General features: G+C 46.2%; 1 protein-coding gene across 9 annotated transcripts in view; it reads left to right on the forward strand.

Annotated features, from left to right (window-relative positions):
• Window positions 1-19,626, forward strand: part of LOC119390758 (monocarboxylate transporter 12) — a 42,725-nt gene that overhangs the window by 17,960 nt on the left and 5,139 nt on the right. For 2 of the 9 annotated variants that reach the window (XM_049414918.1, XM_049414920.1), the window contains exons 2-7: window positions 10,171-10,376; window positions 10,442-10,482; window positions 13,431-13,483; window positions 13,760-13,860; window positions 15,408-15,715; window positions 18,239-18,382. In XM_049414918.1, coding sequence (XP_049270875.1) covers window positions 13,805-13,860; window positions 15,408-15,715; window positions 18,239-18,382 — 508 coding nt within the window. In that variant the 5' untranslated portion in view covers window positions 10,171-10,376; window positions 10,442-10,482; window positions 13,431-13,483; window positions 13,760-13,804. Of the gene's footprint in view, window positions 1-9,910; window positions 10,110-10,170; window positions 10,377-10,441; window positions 10,483-13,430; window positions 13,484-13,759; window positions 13,861-15,407; window positions 15,716-18,238; window positions 18,383-19,626 lie in introns of all 9 variants that reach the window. The other 7 variants (XM_037658458.2, XM_049414919.1, XM_037658460.2 and 4 more) reach the window with 7 other exon arrangements.

Below are 19,626 nucleotides of genomic sequence, written 5' to 3' on the forward strand. Positions count from 1 at the left end.
ATGTTCGACGATCGTTCGACGTGCGACGTTCCAAGACCAACGTCAAGAGTATTTTTTTTCTTCGCTCGAAAAGCATACAACCAAAAAACAAACTGTGCATGCATTTTGTTCCTAATAGCTGATTTCTTTTATGCAAGGATTGAAGCTGACCGATTGCAGAATAATTAGACATTTAATTACACGCTAATTAGCCTTAATTACTGTAACTCACACCAAACAACACATTCCTTCATTTTATTTCTTGAAATGTAATACTGAGTGCCTTGAAATCATGCCATGGAAGTTTGATGCATTTGCAGACAGTGCTTCATAATTCGTGACTGAAAGGGATATGTGCTCAGCGGCGTGACGCACGAGTTGATCCTGTGTACGTATGCGCACACACTGGCGCCGTGAAGACGCTCGGCAAGCGAGAATGGCTCGAGCGTCACTTAGTTATGAAAGCCCGAAGGTGGAGGAGACAGGCGCAAGGATGAGGCTGATAACCTTAGGCAGCGGCAAAACAAGTTCCCGCATAAGAGCTAGCCATGTGTCTAAGTGGCCGGCAGCATGGCAGCTTCGGTTTTCGGGTGTATAGAGAGGGGGAGTGAGACGATCAATGCAGGGCTGCTGTCGAGAAAGACAGCCGCTGGACAAATGAGGGGAAAAGGCGCACGCCTTCTAAGGAAGTTTCGATTGGAGCGGAAAACATCGGTAAAGGTGGCGATAGCAAAGCAGGCGATCGGTAAAGCACTAGGGTACTGATTTGGGCTGGTTGGTGCATGACTTCACGTAGAAAACAGCGCTACGAGACGGGACAAAGAAAGGGCACAAACACGGCGCTGACTATCAACCACATTTGGTTGATAGTCAGCGCCGTGTTTGTGCCCTTTCTTTGTCCCGTCTCGTAGCGCTGTTTTCTACGGTAAAGCACGAGTTCCTGCCGGAGTGACGCTCTTCCCCTCCCTCTTCTCTCTGTCCACTGTACGAGCAGTGTACGAGCTGTATGGACATCTCGCACAGTGCTCACGTAAAAAGGTGTGGTTTCAGTTTCACTGTGACGAAGTTGAGGCCTGGAAAAGGTAGGTTCATTAGACAAGCATGTGCCAGCCTCTGTGGACCTTTTGCATGAACCTATAGTAGATCTATGTGGTCCGCATGCATCAGTCCACTGTTGTGAGCATAACTGTTACGGATGTAATAAAAATAAACGTTAATTTTGTCCTTTTTCGTTCAAATGTTCCTGCATCTGTCCGCGAACAACAACGATGAAAGAAGAATACCGGTGCCTCAATATTCAGTGCATCTCCAATCATTTTTGCATGTCCGGCGTTCTAATGCAATTGGTATGCCGCTTCCTCTTTAAATCAACCTCACATGCTTTACAGAATTCTCATCTGCACCCTCGCGCTTCAGCATATCGCACAGTAATTTCGTTACAGGTTTTCGTAAGCTGCATGATATCTAAAGCCGCTGTCCGTGTTGGTACAATATCAGCTATTGAAGTCTGCGTGCACTAAGTGCTAAGGTAGTGCCTCACAAACATCTACTTCGTTTCAACTGATTCTGCAGTTTTCTAAAAACAGTGTGCTCTGAGACCCGCTTCAGCACCTTTAATGTGATACCTCAGTTGCAGTTGCCGAGATACAGTTTACCATATCTTTATCTTCATTGCATTCGCAGTAAGACTAATCTACATTACCTGCAAATTGTGCGCCCCAGGCTCAATATTTTTCTCTCTTATGGCGCTAGGTAACTGTGCCCTATGCGCGATGTCCAAGGTACACCGGTAGATGCGGTCCCGTTATCTGTTTTACCAAAAGATATTACGAAAAAAATCACAGGGTTCCTGATGCATTCGCCTAAGACGACTTGAAGGCGAAAGCCGTTTTCTTTTTATGCTGTGTCAATGCACTGAGTGACAAGAAAAAGTCCCCGCCCCCGTCTGAAATTTGTTCTGCACCTCACCTGGTTGTGCACTGTTTCCGTGTTCGGCCCACCTGTGACCAAGCGACGATGTCGTGTGATGGCGCCAGGACGTGACGTCATTGTGATGTCGCAAATTTTAGCAGCATGTGACGTCATACGGTGTCGTCATCACGCGATGACGATTTTTTGCGTGACTCGTGTAGACGCCGACTGCCGCGGGACGCCGACGGTCAATTGTCGAGTTTGATGGCGCAGTTTTCACCAGATAGATTTCATAAACATGTACCCGAATGCAGGCACACGGGCGTTAGTGCCTCTCGCAAATAGACTTTTCATTTCTGATAACACAAAGTATCTTCAGTTATTTTTTTCCATATATCAATGTAGGGTACATTTAATTCTCGATAAGGCTGTGAGAAAGTGCAGGCACGACTGTGCTTTTGAGTGGCGCATTAAAATCCAGCAGAGGCATTTAAGACAGTTGTATACTGCCGTGTGTTATCGTTGTTACTGTCTTGTTCTACAAAACAGGCCAATGCAGGTACAGCGTAATTGCTCAGGCCTTTTAGCTCCTTATTCATAAAGGGACAATATCAGTATGCTATTGGCGGCGAGATCGACCTATAGGTGGCAGCAGCGTCACCCCGTTAGAATGGATACGGCTTTCGTGCGGTGTGCGGAAGTGTAAGGGGCTGCTGTTTTCACGTCGTGATTCTGTGTTCCGTATCCGAAGAAAACTCTTCGTTTTCGACGATGAGGTTTTGTTCGGTGCCACAATGCCGTGCATACTGCACAGAGCCAGGGATAAACTTCCATTGCTATCCCATCGACGCGGAACGTCGTCGAGTTTGGCTCTTTAGGCTTCCAAGTACGCGATAGTGTCGTGAAAACACGTCCACGTTTTTCGCGCAGTTTTCATGATAATGGAATGCCAACTCGCCCAACAGTACATTCTTCTACGCGATAGTGTGCAGCAAGCACTTCGACGACGGTTCATACAAGCGTACGCGGACGTGAAAGGATGGTAAGTAGTGAGCGATAACTTCGGTAATCTATGCATTTGTGTTTGTTGCTGCTGTGCACTATGAGCGTGAAGATTGTTGCAGTAAGCGAATGCACGGGGAAACTTCGCCAGGGGTACCAGTGATGATTACCCTGTGCTTTAACTGTCATACACTTCGGCGAATTGAGAATCAATCGAGAAAGAAGAAGAGAACAGTTCAGTGTTCCGCAAGGTAAATACGAGCACCGAAACGCGGCAAGTGTGTATGCATGATCTGGTGCGTAGAAAACAGTATTGTTTTGGGAGCCCTGACTCGCCACGTAAGTGATGAAAATTCAATAATGTGTCCCGCTGCAATGACCTCGTCGTCTTCAACGGGACACCTGACACCGTCCTCAACATGGTTAAGAATGGTGCTCAAAGGCAAGGGCACTGGAAACGAAAAAGAGAACGCATATTAGCCTCAGGACACGTTAAAAGGCGACAAGCGCATATTGTGCGGTCGCATCAAGCAAATGCTTTTCGCATCGATGCATTTGCGAAATATAGCGATTCACGTTACGAATTTCCGTTGCAAGAAGCATAAGAATAGAATTTTGACAGGTTGCTCACCGTCGTCGTCAACTTCCATCGTAAGTTCGCGAAATACAAACATCGCATAGAATGCTGCTGAAGTGGCCACATCTGACCGGCATCCACACTTCGGTGTTTCGTCCGTTCACCGCTAGGCGCCGACTCTGTTCGATGTCGCGGAATGAATTTTACTTTGAGCTCCGAGTACAGTTAATCTGTGATAGCAATGGTTTTTGCGAGTAGGTCAAACTCTAAACTTGAAGCAGGGCGAAAAAAGCGATGGCAAAGACTAGGAACGAGCACAACAGGCCAGCGCCTGCATCGCGCTGCTTCAAGTTAGTCACGGTGAATTTACTTCATGGCTTTGTTACGTCTTCGTTTAGTAGGGGCTTCCTTTTCTCTTACAATAAACGTACCACTATTATCGCGTTAGCGTAAAGAACGGTAGACCTGCTCGAAAATATGTTGACTAGGCGCTCACTGCTAATGACACGAGGACGGTGTTTACCATACTTCTGTTGGGTAAATAATATACTTTATTTTGTTATTGGGAATATTTCGGAGCTGCCCGACACATTGTTTAGCCGGCGGTACAAGAATAAAGGTCTACGAAGTATGCTTGTGATGCTGTGAAAACAGGTACAAGCAGCGTGAAGGCGAAGGAGCAGCGTCATCGATAGCTTCATGAATACATGGGATAGCTGTATATATGTCTGAGTTAACGTTCGTGAAGCCTTCGGTTCGAGTTAGCAGCATGTTAGCGATCTAAAGACACCGTTGTGCGTTCTCTCATTGTGGCTCGAACATTCGGACATTAAACGCCGACTAAAGGAACGTATTTAGTCATCACCGTCATTGGAGATTTGTGCTTGCGAACAACAACTTTTCATGGTCGCGGCCTTTTGTTCACAGCTTGAGAAATTCACGGAGCGCATAGACGCACGAGCACTTCAGCATCAATCACGACGCTAACGACGCAGCAGCTCGTTCACCAAACAAAACCCTTTTTTTGCGTCTGTCACATGCTTATAACGGCGACAGCGCGGCTGACGAAGACAGCCCTGGTGAGAAGCTGTTCGATTCAGTGCGCGACCTCCGTTGCTCACCGACAAATGTATTATCGAACGCGTGCGTCATGAGGGTGGCGGGGGAGTCCGTCGCTTCGTTTCTCAGAACCCTATGACATTCCAAGTAATATGCATGCTAGGATTGCTATTCTTTAGAGCTAGTGGTAAAATTCCATTTGCTAATGCCGTGTCTACACAGTCTACAACGCGCAAACGCACATACATTCATACATACACACATGGACATCTACAACAAGAAGGACAAAGAGATATCATTTTTCTACTTGCAAAAACAACGCAAAACATTTTGATAATGAAGCCAAAAAAGCACAGGCGAAATATAGCAGTCTTAATCTTGAATCCCAAAGAACAAGGTAAGCCCAAATGAAAATGTATCTAAAGAAACTTGCTGCGGGTAGGAGCCTAACCACACCTTCCGCATTACGCCTGCATTGCTCTACATTGCTCTACGCCTCCATTGCTTGCTGTTCGCACGTGTGTCTGTGTATGCGTACAGCATCTATGGCATGATCGTATGGCCCGTGCGCCACTATGGGTATAAGCGACCGCCGCTTATACCCATAGTGGCGCACAAACCAAATTCGTTTTCAAGCTAGTTCGAGGTTCAATACGTGAATATTATAAGCAGAGGTGGGTGGACGAATGGAAAAAACTTTATTGAGGTCCATTAGGTCGCGCTAGTTTCCAAGTCCGAAGCGGGCGGCTCCCACGTTGAGACCGATAGGCCTAGCCTTTGGACCGCTTCGCTGGCCCGTTGGACTGTCCTCTTCTTACGTGAGACTGCGTAGAGCTGCGTCCCACCGCTCTTCAGTATTGTCCTTGTCGCTGTTAAGCGGAGCAACGCCAGAGCTTAGGACTAAGATCTGCGGGGTCATTACATTTATCGCATGTTGAAGGAGTAGAGAGCTCCGGATAGATCTTGTTGATTATAATAGCGGGTTCGGATAGGTTCATGTTTGTAAGAACCTTAGTGTAATGGCCTTACCTCTGTTTATTTTGCGGTGCGGAACCGAGTAGTAAAAGCTGGCATACTACGTTAAGGCACAGAACATTTGTGAGTCGAGACACCCACTATGCAGTGAATGTCAAGGGAAACTATAGATACCCTTTTTTGTTAGTCGCAGCCCGTGAAAGGACAGATTATATAAATCAAGAAAAAAACAGACATAGGGGAAGCTTTTAGTCTTGTGAATAGAAGTTAGGGCGTAATAAACAGAGAAAACATTTGTGTCGAATGAGAACCATAATAAAGCCAAGCGAACCAAGGAAAGTTCAGTAACAATGTACTTCATCCAGCGCCATGGATGCTTCACATCTAGCGTAATGTTTCACAATAGTAGTGGTGAGCGCTGAAGCTGGCTAGCACAGCTTGTGTAAGTTCTAGTACACATAAATATTCAACAAGCAAAGTGCGCGGAAATTGCGCCATGATAACCTATTATGACGAGAGCATCACGCGCGGTAAGCGAAGACGCTGGATGGTATTGCTCATGCGACCAGTTGTTTTTCCAAATGTTCTATTTTATTTCTTGCTCTTAAACTGGACAATATTAAGTAAATTACTGTACTCTTTCTTTAGTCCTCATTGCCTATTGGCTCAAATATGACAGCGAGCCTCAAGAGATGTCTAATCCCATGGCTTCAAGTCTGCCCGTTTATAGATTGTTCATATGTTGTGAATATGAATTAATGGCAGCACGGGAAATGAGCCCGGAGGAAACGCGAGGTGAACGAGTAAAGTAGACGTCACGGCCTTCTTGACATCACTGGAACGATGGAGCCCAAGGAGGTCTACGCCTAATACACTCCAGCCCTAATTGAATGCGTCTTGGTGCTCAGCAATGCTGATATCTTTGCCGACAGACGCTGCCCACCATTCGTCTATCTTGAACCTGCCACCCCTTAATGGCAGGACGTTATCACTTCGCGTTAGTGGGAGCACCCCTTAAATGCACGCCGCCACCAGCAAACGAGGTCTGGGTTGACAACCGCATAAGAATCGAAGCTTCGGCAGTCGTGAAGGTGCCTCATAGAAGGAATTTACGCACACACGTGCTTACGAAAAGGAGTAGGCGCAGTTAAAAGCCGTTGACTTCCAGCCAGTTTTACTTACATGAACAAACGAATGTAGATGACGTGGGAAAGCAGAGCTAAAGAACGCAAATGAATTGTTAAGCGAGCATAGGCGTGCGCACAGGGGGGTCAGGGGGGGGCGGCCGCCCCCCCTAATCATCTAAGAGGGGGGGCGCAAAATCCGACCCGTACATTGATCCTTCTAGTCACCTAAGAGGGGGGGGCGCAAAATCTTCCCCATACATTGACTTCGTAGGGTGGGGGGGCGCTGCGATGAACCTTTGCCCCCCCTAATGGGGAACCCTGCGCACGCCTATGGCGAGGACATCAACTGGCGTGGGTAAAATGCGCGTTCACATTTGCCTATAACCTGGAGAGGCGTAAGTGTATATGTGTTTCCTTCTTCAAGGAGGTACTAAAACCGATTGGAATCCAGCACTATTCAGCTCAGGCTCTCTCTTTTTCGAAGCGAGCGGGTGTTCTGAATAGCTCCCAAATGACAGCTATGATCGGCCGAATATCCCAGAGATTAAACCATCACGGTTACGAGTACGCTTATGAAGCTAATTGATCACATCTGTAGGAAAGACGCGTCGCTTCGATTACGAGACGCTGCGAGGCGCACTTGAATAATTTCAGCACGCATGCTTCGGCATTTGGCAAGTAGGGTTGTGTCTTGAGGCTTCTTATGCTTGGTCATTGAACGTACCGCGAGAAAAGCTGAACCTTTTTTGTCTGAAGTAAGGCTAGTGTACTACATAGCGTGCTGTGTTTGAAATGAGCTAACAGTTGTAATTTTCCCACCGAGCACGACCACCGCCTCGCAAATGGATTGTCCGAGCAGAAGGGATTGACAGAGCCGTGGAAGGGAGAGTATTCAGTAAGCGACGTCACACATCCCGCGCGCACGTGTTAGAACAGGTCGATGCGAGATAGCGTTCGTCAAACGAATTGCTTTTTGTGGTCGAGCGCTCAAAATGTCGGCGCTGCCGTCGTGTTTCTAAAGATATTCAGGAATCATATGCGACGATGGCTCTTCGCACCTTTCTTCGCTATTTAAAGGGTGAAACACCTCCAGCTATAGAACAGGGCCGCTTTCCGTCTGCCTGCATATATGCTATCAATGAAGTTATGCAGTTATGTTGTCGATTTGTAGGTTTGTGCTGCTACGCTAGGGGAAAACACACAACAAAAGTGGCTTTCAAAGGAAGAAAGAGGAATGTATTATAAATACAGACATAATATGAATGGTCACTGAAGCCACAGTTGTGGCAAGGGACTTTCCTTTGTTGAGGCAGCTGCTTGTGTCGCACAAGGAATCAATTTACGAAGGCGTCCGTATGCACGGTGCATGTCTTCGGCATGCACCAGCCATATGTGCTGCTTGTAGGACATATTGACGCGATAGCGTTAGAGAGCTCGTGTCGCAGCAATGTAAACACTAAAAATCTTCGGTCCCATTGAGGATCGAACTCGGGCCGTTTGGGTGGCAAGCAGATGTCCTACCACAAATCCACGATGTTACTTGCAGCTGCTTCGAAAAAAAAAACTACATAAATGCCATGTAGTGGAAAGAGTGTCCTTAAAGCATTTTGTTCGGCAGCTGTCACGACAAAAAGGAGCCCATTCGGCGATTTGTAGGCGCATTGGCGAGGCCGTCAAATTACGTCGAAAAAGGCCGGGATAGTGCAGCCATCGCCTCTAAAAACACACACGAACTTTCAAATAGCTCTAAAAATGGACAACTATGCCTATCTAGCGGAAAATATATCAAGTCAACGCCTGCTTAAGCTAGCGTGGATCAAGCAAATAGCAAACGCTAAATAATGTGCTGCCATCTGTGAGGATGTTCCAAGTTGCAGGGGCATAAGCTATAGTCGTCGACCGCATAAATATAAAGCCGATTGCACCGCTTCTTCGCCTGCAGGTTCTAGAAATGTACGTTGTACCAAAATGACCTACGACATGCTGCGCACACTGTGGCATTACTCCTAGCAGCATACGCATGTCATTATCAACATCTGGAGCTAACAGGAGTGCGATCGCCCCCGAAATCGCCATAAAATTTCGAAATTCGCCGTATTGCTAAATAATCATGTTATACTAAGCCCTTAGAACTACGCCAGGTACCCTGACCCAACTGGAGGAAGTAGGCCTTAATGGTAACCACTTCTAGAAGGGCTTCCTCGGCAGCCTTCGTCGTTGCTTTTTCAAAGTCGCTTATAATATCATTTGGAGACAGTGTTAATCCTAGCAATGCTCACTGGTGTCTCAGCAATAGGAAGAGTTTCGCGAAAACCACCCGACGTTTCCGTGCCACGAAAGCGCCAGCACCAAAGACACGAACGGTCGAGACTAGGACAACACGACCATCACGTACCGGCAGGTGTACCTTGGGTGCGTGGTCAATGGTTGCGCCCTTAAAGAATGTGCTACGCATCGCACGTAACTTATATATATATATATATATATATATATATATATATATATATATATATATATATATATATATATATATATATATATATATATATATATATATCAGTATAAACCTACATGCGCCTTCATAAGAACAGCTGTGTATTTTGTCGACCTTTCGACGGGAGCCCCGTCTTCTTCAGAATTCAAGCCTTGAAGAAGACGGGGCTCCCGTCGAAACATCGTCAAAATAAACAGTTGTTTTTATGAAGGCGCATCTACGTTTATACTTGTAACCTTGCGGCAACCGAAGTTACTCTTCCTCATTTAAGCCTGAATATATATTTAGCGCTCTCCAGCTGCTTCCAGTGGGTCGTCCTCTTCGGCTGCTGAAAGAACGCTGCTCGCGCTGACAGTCCGTGCTGTGCAAACTGTCCGCCAGTGCCTATTGTCGCTGAGTGCCGTCAAATCAACGCTATATATATATATATATATGCTCATGACCTACCCGTTCTCAGTCATGCGCTATCTACGCATCGCCGCGGGTTTTCAATTCCATGACGTCAGCAACTTAGTCATATTTACGTGGTAAGCGAACTGCGCATTGTTTTCCGTTTCTAAAAGTTTAGCGCAGCTACACCTGAGTGACGGGTCCCCTTTCGCGTCAAGATGGTCTAGTCAAGCGAAGTAAAGCGAAGTTCCGCATTCTAGGCGAAAAAGACTACGTGCGTAGCTTTGTTTACTTTTCTGACCTTTCAAAAAAGCTGGTACGGTTTTATGTATTTCACAGCATTGGAGAGAATACGAACAACTAAAAATACCGAATATTTATTCCTTCCTTCGCCAGATAATTCATTAGACGTCGCAATTACGATCGCCATCGTGCGGCTATTCTGAAAGACTTATGGTGAACAATGGTAAATTCCGAAGCAGTTTACAAGAAGAATGCCAATGTGGCTTGTCTCGTGAACGGATGCTTGAGCAGCCTCTCGAGCATTGGAAAAGAAGTCGCGTAAACTAGTAAAGAAGATTTTATTAAATTCAAGGTAAGCTGAAAAATCACCAGGCTGTGTTTTGCAAAAATGTCTGCTTGTTGCAACCCTGCAGGAAATTCTCTGCAACCGGTTCCCTGCAAGGAACACAGGCCCGTATTCACAACGACATCTGATGCCTAGAGATGTTTGTCAGATAAAATTTCAGCCAATCCGGACGATGGACATGTTATTAAATAGTTAAGGAGAAATTCCAAAAAAAAGTTCTTACGGAAGAGAAGCTTTGTGAATTCGTCCCCTGCTGTATATGCGGAAGAAAAGGTGAGTCTTTTTTTTTTCGTTGATGCTATTCCTGTAGTATTACCTAACAACAATGTGTATTTCAGGACATGTCTATAAGCCATTTTAGGTAAGCTGAAAATTCAAGGTAAGCTGCAATTTTGCGCTTGTAGAAGATAGCGCGCAAAAAATTTCTAATTGGAAGCTGTATTTGTTTTGCCGTTGTTTACCTATGTAACCATAAAATAGAAGACAAAAAACACCGGGCCCCCGCAAAGCACGCAGCACAGTCACAGCGTATGCAGGAGGAGTGGCCTTAGGGCCCCCTGTATACTCGCCCGCCAGAAGTACAGTTGCGCAGTACCTAGTTTGCCATAATTCATGATCATTTTGCGAATAAGCGACGTACCCAGTGCATGTTTGTAAGTCTGGAACTACACGTACAGTCGTGATCAATAAGACAGGGAACACTGGAGTTACCTTTTAAAGGGCGTAGCGGCTAAATGCTGTTGACAAGCGGAAAGGTGTTCATAACAATAAATGCTGAAACGCAAGGGTATGTCTCGCAATTTCAGTACCTGACAATCATAACGGTATATTACAGGTAATCGTTGATTAGACATAAATTCGGTGCTCCCTCTCTTATTGCTCACGACTCTACTCTTCCAAACGCACGTGTATTTGTGGCGCGCCTCGCGAGGTATGGCGGATTCCACCCACACGTCACACGCGCCGGCGCGAGCGACTCCATGTAGTTCGAAACATAGACTGATTCGAAACATAGACTTAGATAATTCGAAATATAGATAATTCGAAACATAGACTTGACCACTCTCCCTCAGTCGAGCTTGTGCCAGATAAAGCCGTACCGCACCACGTGCAGCGCACATAGCTGCTATATGCGCAACGCGTCGTGCACCACCGGATGCGCAGCGACGCGAGACGCGCGAGCCCTTAAAGTGCTGCTTCAACATGCCACTCTCCAGAAGAGAGGCTAGCTGGGAGAGTTGGTAGTGCATCATTGCCGCAACACCTCAGCAGAGTTAGAACAACGCTCCTCAGCAGGGGCGTAGCCAGGGGAGGGGGGGTTCAACCCCCCCCCTTCAGTTTTGCTTGTGTATATTACACGCACACATACAAACGCACGCAAGAACATACATAAAGTATGGTTGAACCCCCCCCCCCCCCGAAAAGAATTTCTGGCTACCCTGCTCCTCAGGTGTTTTTGCAACCATTCACATTAAATGCAGTCTCACAAAACTCATTCACGAAGAACGTAGACATTGGTGATCAGTAATCTTGGTTTCACTGAACATTGTTTCTGTAGTTTGATGGGTTGAATGAGAATGGACATGTTTTTAGGCGTGCGACAAGTTTTAAGTTTAGTCAATGAGAAAACCCACCCAAGCGTCCGTATGTCTATCCGTCTGGCACGGAAGGCAAATCGCTGTAAATAAATTCGTAATGAGAAACGTACGTTGGCGGTGGTGAGTTTCGAATGTACGACACAGAAGCCGAGTGTGCCTCCCTCTGGGCTAAGCGCTGCGGCTCGTGGCATGTTAATATTTCTGAGCCACATGAAAGTGTTGTACCGACGGAGCTGCAGCACGGTGCTGTAGAAAGCAATAAACATGAACAAAGACGCCGTGCCGATGCCTCTTGACAAAGGCAATTCAGAGAAGGCAGCATCGCGCGACAGGCGTTGTGAATGGAAGCGGGAGATTCTGGATGTCATTGGAAACAAGGAGCGCACAACTCGCCCCTCGTCCTCTCACGATGGTCTCGTTTCTGTCTTGCGCTACGCGTTTCTATTTAATGATCCCCACGACGGTGTTTCTCGCAAATATAGCAATCACAGTGGCCCAACGACGTCGACGGAGCTAGGGAATTGTAGAAAAAAGTAAGGCGTCGTTTAGACAACTCCCAGGGGAGTTCTCTGTAGTACTCGTTTTGCACGATAAGCAGCGCAACGCTGCGCTTGAAGAAAGATTGAAGTATTGCCAGCTGAAAATTTGAGATGTGCCGGCAGTGTAATATAGTTGTCACACCGTACACTGCTGATCACGATCGAGCCCGATCAGGGTCGAACTTCTCCACAATGATTGGTTCTCTTCCGCAGCTTTCGTAAAGGGAGCCAATTACGACCGCGAAATTCGATCCGCGTGAGGCGAGATCGCGATTGAAATTGACCGTGTGACAGCGGTATTACTTGTATCTAGCCACAAAAAAAAAGTCACAGTTTCGCCGCAAGGGCGAAGCAATGAATGCGATAGCAAGAAACTAATGCTATACGAAGTGAGGCTCGCCAATGGATACTCTCAGTTTGAACAGCGCTCCCGTTGCAAGGGCGGCCGAAGCAGCGAAGGAAACTAGCGCGCTTCAAGTGTCGAGCTGTGACACTTGATAGTTCGCTCTCATCGTCTGTTTGTTCATTTAGCGGCGTCCCTTGAGCTCGGGTGACTTTCGTACGCTCCGTAACATGAGCGCGGACACCACGGTGAAAGCTTGAAACAACCCTCTTCCCCTGACCACCAGAAAACCGCGCGAGCAGACAGCGGAAGGGCAAGGTTCTCCCTGCGCAATAAGAAGAAGCGACCGAACTCGCCGACGAGTTTTAAATGCGCCCGTCGTGCTCCTAGCGCCATCTCGCTGGTAATGAAGAAACTCTTATAAGCGCCGGCCGTCTTTGAGTCCGTCCAGCGGTAAAGGGTATGTATATAACGCTCGCCGTTGGCTACGTGAAGGATCTGCGTTTTGTGGCGTAGCGGTTAGCGCCAGTCGCTGCGGAGCAAGAGGTCCCTGGTTCGATTCCGCGCATCGGAAGCATTTTTCTGAATTCTTTTTCTTTGGGGCTTTTATGTATATATACATACCTATACATATACGGTGCATGACGGCGACGGCGACGGCAAAATTCAGCCGAGACTGTCCATATAATTGCTATCGCAATAAAAGCATTCTGTGTTTACGAGCGGAGGAAGCAGAGAACTGTCTACAGCTTACAGTTGCGGCTATGAATGTTCATATGTTCGCATGTGTTGAAGCGTTTGATGGTTGAAGCTGTATTTCTGCTAATTCTACATAACTTTAATTTAGGGACAGCCTTTGTCACATGCTGGTATGCCCAAGCTGAAATTAAGCGCTACATCGTAAGTCATGTTCCCATACTGTTGTTTTTTACATGACGAACAATAACTAAACTTATTTTTCTACTGCTTGGCGATATGTAAATGCTGCTTGTATTAACGCTGCAAGACTACTCAGTGACAAAAGATTGAAAGAAAGTTTTCATCACTAAATGGCATAAAATGTCTGCCGTGCACGAGGATTGCATATTTGTATTTATGCAAACGTAAATGCAAGGACATTATTAGTACCTAACTTTGAGATGTTGGTCACTTCATTTGATTTCGTACAACACCCAGAGCTCCAACCGTGCTGCCACAAGCGGCTATCTGTCGCAAGGAAGAATGGAAGATGGTCAGAAGAAAGATGCTACTGCTGTTGGCAAACCCAGGATCGTCAAGTAAGATAACGAGCGTTTGAAAATACTCGCTTCGTAATGTTTAAATCGTATTTCAAGGAAAACGACTCCAGGTTTAAAAAGCGGTGCATTGCTCTTGACTGTTATGAAGTTGAGATATGTATACAGACAAGCAATATGGCGTTCCTTTCTTGTCAGTTGCCTAAAACAAGCATGCTCCCCTTGCTATTCAGGGTCGCGAAAACCAGCCTTGAGTACGCGCCATATGTTACGGGTGATCTTAAATGCGTTTAAATAAAAGGGAACGCGTTAATCGGTTTTAGCGGCTATAGTTACGAAAGCCCTAGTGGATCTCATCATGGTGTCACAGTCTTACTTATACTATCAATGTCGCCTTTCTATGAAGGATTTCAGAAACAATTCCGCATCACGCAGCCGCTTACTGGCATCTTAAACAAACACGTTGGTCTATTCATGGACGCGTTGAAGAACACTAACGATTTTCAATAAAGAGCTTCCTGCAAAACGACTCGCGTACCACAAATTTTTAGTGCTAGGAATCCGCGCAATACTTTTGTGAGTATGACTGACGCAAATGCACGGCCATACACTTTCCTATCGGTGATACAGTTTTGAACCTCTGCTAGGCATATAGTGGTGACCACCTTTCATTCCGATATATGCGGAAAGGTTAAACTATGTCCAGGTTGAAAGTGAAAATCCGTGAGCATACTCTGCATTGCGTAGCATGTAAGTAGGCACCGGGGACATCGGTAGTGATGGGCCGAACTTCTGGTTTTGACAGGCGGAAGGAGCAGCTTTGATGAGAAGAACGAACGGCAAGTTTGACGGGTTCATAAAACCGCTTGGAGAGCGCCTCAACAACGGTGAAGAGCGCTCCAACACTATCACTTGCAGTGAAAGCGTTAAACAGAGAAGTTTCGCGTCCGGAAGGAGGGGGCCACGTGTGGGGCCATGGCACATGTGCGAGTCACTACCGATGACCCCGGTGCCCCGGCTAAAGAAGTGCTTCACTACGCATTTCTGACAAGGAAATGATGTCTCTTAACATTTGATAACAATCTAATGCAGCTGGTTTATGCGATACTAATGATGCTGTTGCGTTTTTTCGTGGTTATTAGGCCTGTTTTTACTGAATGCTAATTATACATGTTCGCCTGCGCTTTGGAGCGTATGCTGAAAGTTATAGTGTTGTACGGGTTTAAGTCTTTTAGCACACTAATGTGTGATAACTAGGATCGGAACAGTATATATGACGTGTGTTGTTCTGCTGAATAAATGTTTGCTTGATGTCAACGCACGTTACGTCTACGTTCTTTCTCTGTCCTTCTCTTTTTACCCAATTCGACGAGTCACGTGTCGAGCTCCTATTGTGCATTGCCTATGTTGACTGAATGGTGTCGTACAGCGTCTAAGCTTTTTAAACAAGGTCATTGCCTATCTCTGGGCCCGAGGTATTTGAAGAATAATAGAGCGCAAAGCGATATCTTTTGTGCTCTAATGCAATAATGAACGCTCCTTTGTTCTAGCAATCGCTCACTCACATGTTCGTTTTTTTTAAATACCAGGGTAGATCTCTACGAAGAACCCCACGAAGCTACGGGCGAAGGCTTCTGCAAGGCTCCGCGACTGAGCTTCGTAGAGTGCAGCTGTCCGGATGCAAGCGTACTCGGGAGGCAGAAGAAAGGCGGTGAGGCGGCAGGCATAGACAAGTGCTGGTGGGTAGTCGGGCTTGCCTTCGTCATGACGACCATGGAGTCCGCCACCAGCCGCTGTTCGGGGTTTCTCTACGTGGGAATCATAGAACAGATGCACGTTGACCGTGGCCTCGCCTCGTGGCCGGTAAACCTCGTCACGTCGGTGAACGACTTTGGGGGTAAGCACGTCTGGCTCGGCGGTGTGGTACAAATGTTCACAGCGTTGGAGATTCGGAGCTGTAGCTCGGTGTTCTAGAGAAGACTTAGCAACATGCCGTTGACTTTCGGCCGGAACACGTCAATTCAATGGTCGGGGGCTTCTGCTTACCTTTAACGACAACTTTAATGAATATGCGATAAAGTATGGTCATGGGAACAAACGTTAGGTTACACGGCCATCTTAAAAGCTACAGATGAGTCGCCTTGATTAGGATCAACTCCTGCTCCTATTGAGAGCGACACGATATAGCTGCGCGAGAAATATACGGGTATGTAATTCGGCGCTCATCAAAGCGAGAGCTGTGGTGGCACGCTCATTAATAACGGAAACTGAGCACGAGTGCGAAAATATTGCCTCAGCGAACTAACAAACGGTGTACTTCTAAGAGCACTATTTAAAGCTCCATACTTATCCATAACACCGGTTCATGCCAGCGCAGCAAGGTATGGCTACACGAAACCAGACGTTATATTGCAGGGAATTCTAAAAGTGACGAGCAGGGTTCGTGCAACAAGTTAATGGCTGCTAAAATGCGATCTGGAAGATTTCTTAAAGTGTCATCGAAGAATATATGGTATAGATGACTCTTCTAAGCAAAAGCTGCGACTACATTCTCAGTGATAACTTCAAACCCTAATATGTATTCACATACGCTTGTTGAAAACATTCATGTCGCTGTGACAATGATAATGCAAGCAAGCTATGTACGTGTATGGCCGTATATGTTCGAGGAGCTATCATTGTCAATATGTTTGGTTTGCAATAGGCAAACGGGCGTAATAAAGTTTATCTAATGCTTTTACGACATCACTGGAAAATTTTCTACGCTACCGTAATATAAGACATTTGTAAACAGCTCTATTCCTTTAGTGCTCAGAGAAAGCAGCACTGTCATATGCATCACGAAAGGGGCGTTGAATCGCGAGCATATATAATGACTGCTTGATGTGATCCAACGTGACCCGTCAACATTAAACGGGTAATCGTTTCTCGGAGAAATGTTAAACGGCAAGGCTAAAAAAAGTGAAATGCGCAGAGACGCGAGAAATTGTGAAAGATCTACATGCTAGACAAATTAAGGTTGAATATTATATAACTGACCATTCCGACTGGAAGACAGCAGTTCATGTTTGCACCGAAGTATTGTTTCATGAAGTAATATGACTAAACTTGTGGGAGTTGTATTGAACTTGCATTCTATATTGTTGGTGTACGATTAACTTTGCTAGTTACGCGCATGAGACTACCAGGAAAAGTTCTGAGAAAAATATTCGCAGAGGACCCCTGAGCACGTTCTTACGAGATGAGAACGCGAAAACATCTCGATAGTGTATATGACAGCTAGAAGCTGGTAAACATGTGATGTTTCTTGCAATTCAGCGTGGGTGACGGCGAGATCATGTCTTCCCGATAGTGCGACGGGCCAGCATTCAGTCTGCACGACGGTGAGCGGCCCGCAGATGAGCGTGTCGGGTCTTTCAGCCACGCAATCTGGTATGCAAACCTCGGGCACTAGTAAGACAGGCTTCGGCGCCTCGCACCCAGTTACCCTGATTTCGTTTGCACGTGCATCTCGACAGAAGTACACGGCACATACTACCCATTTGAGCTGCACATCACGCTCCTTCGGTGTGGCTGTAGAAGTTGTTGACCCCGGCCTCAGTTTTGGCGGGACAGGTCACGTGATTTCGGAAGACTGCTTTTGCGGACTATAGCTGTGTGCGCGCTTTCGCCGAACTAGCCAAGTAACGCTTTCGCTTTTATGATTGCCACGGTATATGCAAGTGGAGAAGCTGTCATTCAGCGAAACCGCTGAGTAATCTGCATACGAAGCCTGTATACAGACCAGGGGCGTAGCCAGAAATTTTTTTCGGGGGGGGGGGGGGGGGGTTCAACCATACTTCATGTATGTTCGTGCGTGCGTCTGTATGTGTGCGTGTATATATACGCAAGCAAAACTGAAAAATTTCGGGGGGGGGTTTGAACCCCCCCAACCCCCCCCTTGGCTACGCCCCTGATACAGACAATGCTAGAACATAGTTTTCTGTAAAAGCTACGTAAGTTTTTGTACGCACACTGGTACGAACATTCTACAAAAATGCACTAAAACCAACTGCACATCCAAGCAGCCAAACCCAAGTTTATTAGCAAAAATGTCCCAGTTGGAGATTTATGTTTCAAGTGAACGTGGCACCAGAAATGGTCTACATCATGCAACTCAAATATAGCTATTGATAAGTAACCGCCTGTTTAGCAGGAGACAACCCTTCCCCACAACGAAGTATCCAGTTTAATTGCTTGTGTCAGTGGTTTCTACGCTTCCTTATTTTCTTATTTTTGTTAGTCTCAGTTATATTTTTCAATCTACAAGTCCGGGTTTCATCTATGGTTTGGGCGTCCCTTCTCTTCCTAGCCTGGCTCTTACTTATTAAATCACAATTTAACACTGCTGCGCTTTATAGGTGGAACCATTTGTTTGCAGGCTTGGTGTCTGGTCCATTGAGCGAGCATTTTAGCACGGTTCCAGTGATGGCTGTAGGATCCGTGCTGGCGTCAGCAGGCGTTATAGCGTCAGCTTTCGCGCCGGACATCACGTGGATCTCCGTTACTCTTGGAATTGTGCACGGTATGTCATTTGTCTTGCATGCTGTGCCACCTGTTTCTTTTTAGACCGCCGATGAAACGATTAGCAAATCGTCGCTACCAAGACATCGTTTGGATGATGCTGCAGCAAAGGAAGAGGGATTATGATTGATGCCGTTGACTGGCATCTTTCCTTGGAAACGTAGCGGTAAATAATCGTCTACCGCGCATGATCCAGTCACATTTATGAGCTTTTATTCAATCAGGCGTGTAGGTAAACCGCAGCGCCATATTGTGATGTTGCGTCCCATCAGAACACATTAACCTTTCTTGAGTGACTACGATGTTCAGCTTAGGAGTAGAAGTGATTTTGATGGCAACAACAGAATCGTAATTGTGCAATGGCCCTCAATTTCAACGCGAGAATTGAAACAACACGAAGAAAAGTCACTGCTAAATGCGAGCGCCAGCACTGTTCCTGTTTGTCCAGTTTTCTTTAAAACTGCGTTTCATTGCCCCCCGTATTGTAGCCTCCAGCATTCCGTAGATAGTCATATGCAATCAGTATTTTAGATAATCTGAAACATTTTAACTTGATATACGCCGTATACGTGCACGGCGACCTTACTAGTTAGGGAGGAGCGTTGTGTTGAGTAGAAAATATAGGGTAGACCGCGACTGAGCCGGATGAGCGTCTCCTGGACGGGGAGTTACTATTCGAAGGCGGGGCCTTTCAAGTTTTTTAGGTACACAATAATGCTGCCGGACGTTAAAAAATTGAACGTGGCGTTAACGTTCGAATATTTGAGCATGGGTAATATTCACAAGTTACTTCGTTACTTGCAATCGTTATAGATAAAAAACAAAAAAAAGAGAGAAACTAGGGTTTTTTTTTTCGCCTGCGTTGCACTCACGTTCTCATTAGTTAGTCTTGGCTAGCCAGTAAATGTAATTATTCATTGTGTGTTCCATGTTTATTGTAGCGAATTAACGCTGGTATTGGTTAATAAGCCCTGTATTATTACCCACTTAAAACGAGGCGATAACACGTGTCATAATTTGCCATCCTGTTGAAGGAACAGCGTACGACTTAACGTCCGCCTTGGATTAGCTTGTACACAGATTCTGGAGTCAGCTCGAGCAATGTATGTGCGTCGTGCTATGTGCAGTTCCAAATGTTTTAGCATTCTTAGAGTGAGCAATATGTCGATATTGAAGTAGACGGCAGGCTGCTCAAGTGTAAAGCTGAAGAAAAACCGCACGTGTTCGTGATTTCGTGTGCGCTGA

The sequence above is a fragment of the Rhipicephalus sanguineus genome, chromosome 4 (assembly GCF_013339695.2).
Source record: "Rhipicephalus sanguineus isolate Rsan-2018 chromosome 4, BIME_Rsan_1.4, whole genome shotgun sequence".
Taxonomy (NCBI): Eukaryota; Metazoa; Arthropoda; class Arachnida; order Ixodida; family Ixodidae; genus Rhipicephalus; species Rhipicephalus sanguineus.